This window comes from Charadrius vociferus, unplaced genomic scaffold, assembly GCF_000708025.1.
Source record: "Charadrius vociferus isolate BGI_N301 unplaced genomic scaffold, ASM70802v2 scaffold32, whole genome shotgun sequence".
NCBI lineage: Eukaryota > Metazoa > Chordata > Aves > Charadriiformes > Charadriidae > Charadrius > Charadrius vociferus.
Genome location: NW_009647856.1, coordinates 636,775 through 647,401, shown reverse-complemented (window position 1 = coordinate 647,401; position 10,627 = coordinate 636,775). Strand labels below are relative to the sequence as shown.

Genomic DNA, 10,627 nt, shown 5'->3' with positions numbered 1-10,627 from the left:
ATTATAAAACAGAAATTATAAGACTAAAATAAACATTTCTCAGATAATGAAGGCCTAGTTCATATTATACTAAAGAACAATTCTGACATTCTTATTTTAAATGCAATTTTTCCTAACCCAAACCTACCAAGAAAGGCTTAGAGGCAAAATATCCAGAAGGTTAAAAGAATAAACAAATAAAAAAAAAGACACCAAAATTGTGATAGACACTATAGCATTGAACTAACAACACATACAGTACAAAGTTAACATTTTCCTCTTCTTCCAACAATAAAGTGCTACAGATTGCATGTAGAATACTCAGATCATTAATTTATTTCACTTTGCACTTCCCTGATTTTAAACTAAAGTTAAAGTAGCTCTTACTAACAGAAAGAAAAAAGGGCAGCACATGATCATTCATCTGTCAGAACCTCTTTTGTATATTCTCATTTAGATAGGACCCTGTAAAGTTTCATTTGGAGTCTTCCTGTCATCAATGAAACGCTAAAAGGACAAAAACAATCAAGCAATTCTCTATAAATACAACAAATCCTTTCCCCCCTGCAACTCAGACATCATTCTCTCTTCCATGATGAACTCTGTTTTCTGAGATGCTTCAAGGTCAGGTCATTTCACTTTTCTAACAGCTGAGTTGCATAAAGAAAGAAGGACAGGCAGAACAGCCCAGGGTATCTTATCTGGTACCACTGCAAAAGGCAGTAAAGTGTATTGTCTTTGGAGGAAGAGATGAGAAGGAGAGAAGAAAGTAGCCATTCCAGTCCCTGCCAACTTCTTTTTAATGTGGGTGCATACTCACCAAGCAAGTTAAACATAGAGAACATATCCATTCTATCAAAGAAACTTAAAACTCTTTAAAATTACTTTTTCTTAAAAATCCTTGATTTGTTGGATTCCCTCAAGAATGAAAAATGCTTGGAATTGATAAAGACAACTGAACCTCAGTTGCTATCACGGCTGAGAAAGCACCTCCTGCAGAGCAGCAGAGTGAAGTTTTTGCCCCGAGATGAACCTTCATCATCTTCATTCTCACTTAATCATATGGATTTTTAAGGGGCTGTTAAATAATTTGCTTATGAAATCCACAAAGAATGCCTTTCCTTTATAAAAATGTATACCTGTAGACTTCCAGTAGAAAAATATTTCCCTTTGCTATTATCATGGAAAAACCCTTGCTGTGATTGGTCATTGATTGTAAATACTACTGAGACAAAGTCAAGTATAAGAGCTGTAATGGCAGTCAATACATGTTCAAATGCAAATGATAAGAGAGTCAGGAAAAATGTTTTGGAAAAGCTGTTCTGTAGAACACTAAGATGAAAATAGGATATCCAGGAGATAATCAGACCCAGCCAAATTACAAGGTCTGCTTTCTTTCATGACCACTTCTTATGCCACTGAGTTCTGCCTACATCATTGAGAGGGAAATCGCCCTTTCCTTGTCTTCTACAGAGATCAATAAAATAAAAAATAAAAATAAAAAAGAAAGGAAAAGGAAGATAATTCACAGTCAAATGCTCAGAATGACCTCAAAATTACCCATTGTCTGTAATCCAAAATTTGTTCCATTTGAGCATAGAGACAGACCTGTGCCTAGAGTATCAAAGGGGCAGAAGAAGGTACAGTGTCTTTAGCTGGTCTGGCAAAGCCCACAGTTAATAGACAGCACACACATTGGTGCACTGAAATACAGAATGGCAAAGAATGGTTAAATGTCAGTAAGGATCCTCCTACAAGAAAAAGGAAAGGCCAGGAATATAAGGATGAAATAAGAACACTTAACATAATTTTTGGACCCACGACCCTAAGCCTAATACAACTTTAAGAACATTTTTAAGGATAAACTAGATAAGAATGCATCAAAAGCATCATAAAAATACACCTCACATATCATTTGACAAATCAATAATCCTGCTTTGAAAGTGACAAAGCACACTTACCTTGTGATGACTGTGATTTTTGAAGGCATCTTTCACTGTTGCAGTGCTCCACCCTGACTCTTCTGGCTTAATCACTTCACATCGACGTTCATGGGCCTGCATACATTCTTCACTGCTTTTACCTGTCTTTTTCCCATCAAGGGACACGTAGCCATTATCAGTCTCAGTGGATTTATCTATTGAGTTTTTTGCTTTCTTAGATCTATATTTGAAACAAATATATTTATTAAATTAATGATTCCCTCAATTTTTTCCCAGTCTAAATCCTGCTTATCCCTCTCAACCCATGTTTTAGTTTTACTACTAAGGCGACCCCAAACTAATAACATTAACATTTGATGCAACATTTGTAACTATTACATCTTGTAAATATTAGCCATTATCCTCTCCTAAAGGTGTAACAAAAGAAACCCTCAGTGTCTGTAAGAAAATTCTATCATTAGCTACTGAAAGAAGAGAAAAGGAAATCTATGTTTTAAAACTTAAACTTCACAACAACTTTGGCAACAGAAGTACCACAAGCCTCAAATGTAAATGAGAAACTTCTGTATTGTATCTTAACAAAAAAGACGTATGTCAAAAATTTCTTTAAGTGTTATAATTCAAAGCAAGCATGCCATTTCTTGAAGCTGCAAACAAACATGCTGTTTGGTACTCTGTACACATATATTTTTTGTTGTTATTTCTGCTTATTGTCAATTCTACTCAACAGAAGGCGATTTACCCTTTTTTGTATTATCCAGTAACAGCCCTGGCAACTTATTTTGATATATCTTACAAAACCACTAATTAAACCTGTTTTCAAACCACAAAATAAGTTTATAAATTACGCATCAGTATTATTATTCTTAAGACTACTAATATTGATGTCTAGTCTTCCATAATATTCTCTAGATGTCAAGGCCTTTATCTAGTCAATAGATGTAGCAGCAAGAAAATCTAATGCCAGAAAAAGGCTTTCTCAAAGCAAAGGTTTGGACGATTACACCTCCAAATTAGAATGTGCAGTCGATGAAGGAATGAAAAGGAACAGCAGCTTGCTACCTTATCGATAGAGACTACTTTAAGTCTTCACTTAAGCTTCTGTATTCTCAAAGTAAATGGCATGGAAAAAAAAAATCAGAACAGCAATTAATATCTTGTATTTATTAGATTTTGTTTGTTAGTTTCCCAGAACACTTGTGAGGAAAAAAAAAAAAGGTGTTATAAATCATGTTTCCCGATTTTTTTATTTTTATTAAAAGTACAACACTGGACATAGGTCATAAAATTATCAAGAATATGTCCAGTTGATCTTGTCCTCCTATGAGGGAACATGCATTGCCTTTCTCTCTAAGGAGTGAGGCATTCTGTGAGAGCTTGGATTACACAGCAGAAGATTAAATTCCTTTTCAATATGTACATTGAATGAATCGGGAGAATTAGGATAGTTGCCTCACGTTCCTCCCAAGACAAGGTATTCCACCTATACAGGGGAGACCTGTATAGGTCTGTAAATGGCTAGGGAGAGCTGGATAAAATGGGAAAAATCCAAAAAGGAACAATTTATATGTTGGAATTAAGGCAAAACAATTAAGAAGAGACAATGTTATAAGGTGTTTCATCCTCCTTTCCCATCTTTAATCTCATTTACTTTCCCTCACCCCTTCCTGGAAAAAAGCTAGTAACATTTATATTTCTTTTAAACCAAAGTAACTGCTGCTGCATTTCTCTTGTAGGAAGTCACCTACTATTCCCTAACCTATTCCCAAAATTTTTAGTCAACTTTATTTCTAAATGAGTACAAAACCAGCAGAAACATTTTCTGTAGTTATGATATATTTGCATGGAATAATTTTTATTGTAAGCTTACTAAGGTAAAGAGACAGCAAGATGCTTTAGCACGTGTTTTGTGGTGGAGAAGCAGTTAGTAAGCCTCCTGTTTGCAGATCACCAACATGCTAGTTCACATACAGAGTTTTAATTTTCTAGGTCTATTAAGAAGATCATCTAAAACATTATTGAGGCCAATGTTTAATGCATTAAATATACATTTGCCACTTCGTAAAAAATTCTTTTTAGCAGTGCAAAAGGGAATGCAGTTGTCATCAGATAGACACATACACACATCCAGTCAGACAGACTTACTCCAGAAGTTACTAAGCTGTATGAATGTAGTAACAGGACAACTCTTGAAGTTTGATTTGAGAAGTTTTTATACATTTCACATGAAACTTGAAAGCTACTAGGAAGAAGTAGCCTCAAACACTTGAGTAGCAATAGATAAGAGAAAAAAAGAATGCACATGTTTAATTTGTTCAGATAGATCTCACTACTCAAGCAAAGTTTAAGTGCTAAAACGGCAAGACAAACACTAGTGTGATATCAACTAAGGTTCATTTTGAAAAACAGGTAACTCACTTGTTTTCAATGTAGAAACAAAAGTTAGGTTTTGTAAGAATCCCTAAATTGAAGTGTAAGCCTCAAGCCAGAAAAACATAAATTTGGCCTTAAAGTTCAGCTTTCATGCACTATACTGCGTTAAAAGAAAAAACAACGATAACGAATATGACCAATACTTCCCTAGCTAATATAAATGTATAGTTTCCTAGAATTACTGTATATATACAGTATTAATCAACTTTTACAATTTCATGCTAGATTTAAAAGAATTTAAGAGCAAGCCAGGACACCACTATGAATAAATCCAAGGTCTTAAAAAGCCTGAATATATGCAAAAGCTAAGTCAAGAATGACTTTCATTCTTATTCATGCATTAGCTAGAGAAAATATTAAGAAAGATTTAAATCAAATTTCTGGAAGACTGTAGATTTTTACTGTCAGGTATTCTATTCCCATGCATTTTCATTGGTGTTGGTCAAAAAACTCTCTTCCCTGTTCACGCTGCAAAACTTTTAAAGAAGCTACAATTGTAAGATTTCCATAATTGGAGTAAGGACGCACCCAGAGTCCAAATTACCCATTTATATATTGCCCTCTTTTCCAGTGAAACTAATAATTAGTATTTTTTAAATTGCCCCTGCGCTGGATTAAAGTCTAGAATTATATTTTATTAGTCAGGCTCAGTTCTGCCATTCCAAAGGATATTTATTGAATACACAGTTCCAGATTACCGATGACCTGAGTGTAGGCAAATGGTCTAGGTACCCAGGGTCCTGACCTAAAGCAAAGAACATAATTTCTGAGGTTAATTTTGAAACCATGTGTTTAAGACCTATATTTAAAATTCCAGGAAATGGTATCTCAAACCTTAACGTATGTGAAAAACTGCTGTAAATAAACACTAATGAGACATTCCAATGTGCTTTTCTAAGAAGTTTCAAAACATGTCTTAAGAAACAGGACAGATGTCACTGTACAGCTTCCTTGCACTGCGCTTTCGTAAGATTTTCGTCAGCGACATCACCAAGTAAAGTAGTCAAGGAACTCCACGCTGTGCTCCTGCTTACTCATTCCCAGCCCCACTCTGCCATCCCTCTGTGATGACAAAACTGTTTGTATTACCACACGCAAAAAATACTGATCTGCATGACCTCCTGGGAAAAAAAAGTTATTTTTCAGCTGGATGAGTGACTGATATGGTTTGTATGGCTCCAGACATACAATCAACTGTGCCCCTGCAATTGGAGAGGTAACAAATGACTAAGGGCTACTTACAGCATTCTCAGTCACTCTGTGCTCTTTATCCTTTGAAGATACTATATATACTAAGTAGTTATCACTGAGGCTTAACATCTATATATATACACACTACCTCTCATTAAATGGTTTAAACAAGTCCTTAGAGCAAGTCATACACAGCCCTTCCCAACTGAAAACACTCTGAGCCCAATACAAGGGAAGGTAAGGAAAAAAACAATCTACCAACACTCCTTTTCTTATTGCAGATCAGTATCTTCAACGAAGGAAAAATATTCAAAGGTTTACAAGATTACACTCCAAACACACCAGAAAGTAATGCATACAGACCCAAAGAACAGCAGTTTTGTCTATTACTATGACTCATATTTTGTCAAAGACAGCTTATTCTAAGTCAAGAAAGACTAAGAAAAAGTCAAATGAACTCTCCTCTTGCAATATTTTTAAACACTTTCAAAACTTCTCCAGAGTTTCAACTAGATATTCCCAGAATGTAACATAGATAAGCTTTACCAGTGGTTAAGAGCACATTTCACAAGTATGACAGACATGTTAGTGTTGCCATATTTAAGAAGCAACATGCACAACAAAACATCAATGTAATAACTTGCAGTATCCCTTTTCTCAATTTCATGCTATTTTATGAGCAAATTTTCTTGTTAATAAATGCTGATGTATAGCACTCACAATGTTGTGTGTATAGAATATCTTGTAAACAGACTGCCACAGAATTCTTTAAAAAAAAAACAAACCTTAATTGCTTAGAGCACTGCATTAGCAAATCAATCATCTGCAAAACATCTCTTGAATGTAACAGGGTTAGATGTTTCTTCCAATCATTAAGAAAATGTATCTTTGATGTTTATTTAGAAAGTAAACGCTGTGCCTATTTGAATCCTGAAGGCTTTTCCTTCAGAAAAAGTGTGTGATTTGATGACAGTGACAGAGTTCAATAAGCACTCTCTCAGAGTAATAAGCAGCTAATGTAATAAAGTAAAATTAAAGAGTCAAATTTTCTCATTGGATTAAAATTGAGAAACTGAATTGGTTCATTCCTGATAGCCCACACAGAATATTCCTATCTCAAAATATAATTTAATTAAAAGTTAATTCTGTATCTTTTCAAAATTATTGTATCAGCATTTGCAAAAGTCAAGAAACAACACATTAGTATACGTTCAAATACTGAGATGAGTTTACTACTAAGAACAAAAACTGGATCAACAAAAGTTTAATCATTAGGTCATTGTTTACTTATTCAGAAAAGGGATAGCACATCTCTAACACATATGTAGCCTTGAATAAATACAAACCCTGATAAAAAGAAAGCAGCATGCCAGATATCTCTGAAGACAGCGCCAATACTGCAAGAGGTGCTTGTACCGTAGCTCTGCACTGTTCCCTCCTGTGTGTTATCTGTGGTACTAGAGCCATCTCCTTCCCTATGTACTTCCAAATGTGCTGCTTTCCTTAATTTCCTTCATCAGAAGAGATTAAAGGTTGCTTTATAAGTGCAATTTACTAGTTCCATTAATGTGTTCAGCAGTTTAAGCATGCAAAACCAAGCAAGATTTCAAAATATTTCACTAAAGCTTTATCAAGTCAATTTAATAAACTTCATTTATTAAAACTAAGCATAACAATTATTCATTATCATAGCACTTAAGCCCAAAATACATTTCATCCCATCACCAGAGGCCTAGACCTGCAAAATTCACTACTGCAGGTTTTCCCATTTTAATGGAACAATTCACTGTAGCAAGCCATATTCAGTGAAGTGCTGGAAGACTTCAGTTCTACGCTTCCAATAGCATCTCCTTTAATGTATGTTTCCCACAGAGACCATTAGTCAGTATTGCACAGAGTTCCAAAACTAAATGTGCACTAATATAAATGCTGTCATTCCACCACTATTCAGATACAAACTGTTTTAAGGCCAAACATCAGATTCAATTAAAACAATGCATAAATAATCCAATGCGTAAAAGCTAAAGAGCACCAATTAAGCACCCATTTTAAAGTTTCAAATAAAAACAGAGCACAAATTTCTCATTTTTTGCAAAGAAGATGCTGTAAACCCCTACATTTTTTCATGCACATTCTTTAGAATAGTTTAACAATCCTAAATGATAAGTACTTTAACACAGACTATACCTTCTTCTTTTACCCCCTGTGCTGGGAGGTGGCTTAGGAGTTCGTGTAGAAACAATCTGACAATGAACAGTTCCAAGTAGCAACATTAGCCATATTGGCCCAATGACTTCAGTCAGAGGTATATTATGTGGGCTTTGGGCTGTATAGAATAAGACTACAGCAGCAACTGGAAAAGAAGGGAAATTAAGTTGAGTTCAATATTTGAAATGTCTGAAACGGTCGACTCATTATATGGCTTTTGTTAAAAGAGAAACAGTCAGATGTAGTAGTTTACCTGCATTTTAAACCAACCTATGTAATTCTGAAAAGAAGGAATTAAAATTGCAATGAAATAGGCAGTAATAAAGATTTAAATAGTTGCCTGCTGTCTTAATATCCATCTTTTCTTTTATACTTGTGATATTATAGCTCCTGCTCAAAAAAAGGCAGTAGAATGAAGGGGGGGGAAATGTTTGGAAAGCTAGATCCGTCATGAAACAACTTTAAATTAAGGTGAAACTTTAGTAGCAGACAAAACCAGAAAGCAAATGCCATCCTAAAAGCAGTCCAAATAAATTTAATTCTGTATCACCTATAATGACGCAGCACAATCCAACAAGCTAGGTGACCATAGGAGTCATCAAAACAGGAGCAGTTTAAACAGTCTCTCCATCCTTGGAGATATTCACCCCCTGACTGGAGATGGCCCTGAGCAACCTGTTCTAGCTGACCCTGCTTTGAGCAGGGGTTCAGACTAGATGATCTCCAGAGGTCCCTGCCAACCTCAACTAGCCTGCAATTCTGTGGAACTATACATCTATTTCAACACTGTAAGGACCAACAGACTTGAGACTTAGAAACTCTTTATATTCTCTAGCAGAAAGCATTTTAAACTCCATGTTTCAGTCAAAGGACAAAATTGCCCACATGGATGGACAGACATGTGTAGGTGCAACCCTGTATACATTTCATATATAACTTGTGTGTATATTTTCTAGTAATGAGGAAAGATCAAAGACAAACCATGTAAACTATGAGGTAGTCTGGCTGAAGTGACCAGGACTCCAACTAGCACTCATGGTTGGAAAAGGGGCAGCTTCCAACTCCACAGTTAACTGTTAATTTTGTAACCCTATAAACAGCTTTTCATGTATAGCCAACACCCACACAGCTCTGTACCCGGAGCCCGACCACTTCTGTAACTCAGAAATGTCTTTACAGGCTTCAGGTCAACCTAAAGGCATTCACCAGGCATGGGGCAGACAGAAGAGGCAATCCCTATCTTTTCTCTGCTTATTCTATGTTCTTGTTCCTCTGCCTCTAATGCTTGAAGTGCTGTGTTCTGTAACTGTGTTTTGTAACTCAGCTGACAGAAGCTATCAAGAAAATTCAGAAACAGAAGAGGGGAATAATTCTCTGTGCCTAACATCTGCACATCCTGTGAGAACTTGATTTTGCTCTTGGACCACTAAGAAGTGGAAGTCCCATAACTTAGACCTACTCCCAGCACAAGAAATACATGATACAAGTTCAACAGCTTTCACCAGTTCTCTACTAAAATCAACTGAAAAAAATACAGCCACATGCAAATTAATATGTAACATTCAAAAACCTAAAATGTATTGCACGAAGCCACACCTAACACAGCAAACACCTGGATGCGATGTTTTCCACTAAAAAGAGATTAGATGTGTTTTTCATGAAACAATCTTTAGCCAGGTAACCAGCATTAGAAACTCGATGAGAGTACAAAACAATAGAATTATTTTGGATTGTGGTAATCTACTTCTAATTTCCCATCAGTCTTTTTCCTAAGTTAAAGCACCGAAGTCTTATGTAAAACACGTATATCTTTCATTACTATATGTGGACTAAGTTTTTGCCGTATGAGGTTTCCCAGAAAGACAGTATGTATCAATCAGAAATCCAACTTACTAAAAAATAAATTTGAAAAGGTACAGATAGTAAAAGGCACAGATAATATTACCTCTTTCTAATTGAGCTTATCTGAGTTTCTCACATATACAATTAGCTTCATAAGCTATAAAGTGTAAATAAGTACACAATCTTGACTCCTACCATACAATTGGGATAAGCATATACTTCTGAGAACACAGAGCTCCACAGATCCATGTGAAATGATTTGCAGGGGTAGGTGTCCACAAAATAATTTCAAACTTCACTACAAGATTTATTCCGCTACTTAAAAAACATTTAGCAAAGCAGAGTGATCTAGAAGAAATCACCTTCTTCAAGAAGACACAAATCCATAGACTGCAGATTCCCACCATGAAGTTTCACACAGATTTAGGAAAATGCTAGCAATTGCCTGATCTTTTCAGTAGGATGGGAGGGAAATCCAAGAACTTCTTTCTGCACAGCGTGTCAATATGCTGTAGTTCAGATTATCCTAGAATTGCTCCTATCAACAGCTAGGTCTCAGAACAGAATTTTTCACACCACTTTCAATTATTTCTTTACTTATTTATAGTAAAGAAATATACAGGTATACTTGTACTTTTCTAAATTACTACAGTTTATTTTGTGAAACAGGCACAAATGAAATTATATCACGTAGAGCAAAAAGCTGTATCAAAGAAAGCAACTGTACATTTCAAAGACCAAAAAGCATTTATTTTTATAGCATTTAAACCTTTGAAATGTTTGTATTACCAAGTTTAAAACCACATACACAAATATATATGTATCTCACCACAAAAAACAATCATTATATCGCTATTAAAGTTTCTTGTTTAATACTTAAGAAACACACAATAGATACATTTCACATTTCGTTTTCCTATTAAACATTTTTAAAGTAAAAATGAGGTAATGATATAAACTAAATACATGTCAGAAGAAAAAGGTTTTACTTCTACCTTAATTCATCGGCCTGTTCCATGACCTTGGACAAA

At 35.2% G+C, this 10,627-nt stretch overlaps 1 protein-coding gene across 1 annotated transcript in view; it reads right to left on the bottom strand.

The window, feature by feature from the left end:
• PHTF2 (putative homeodomain transcription factor 2) overlaps positions 1-10,627 on the bottom strand; it is a 55,687-nt gene that overhangs the window by 23,054 nt on the left and 22,006 nt on the right. Inside the window, exons 5-7 of the mRNA XM_009882920.1 lie at positions 7,734-7,899; positions 6,893-7,057; positions 1,941-2,142 (exon numbers count right to left, since the gene is read on the bottom strand). Of these exons, the coding sequence (XP_009881222.1) occupies positions 1,941-2,142; positions 6,893-7,057; positions 7,734-7,899 (533 nt within the window). The remainder of the gene's footprint in view (positions 1-1,940; positions 2,143-6,892; positions 7,058-7,733; positions 7,900-10,627) is intronic.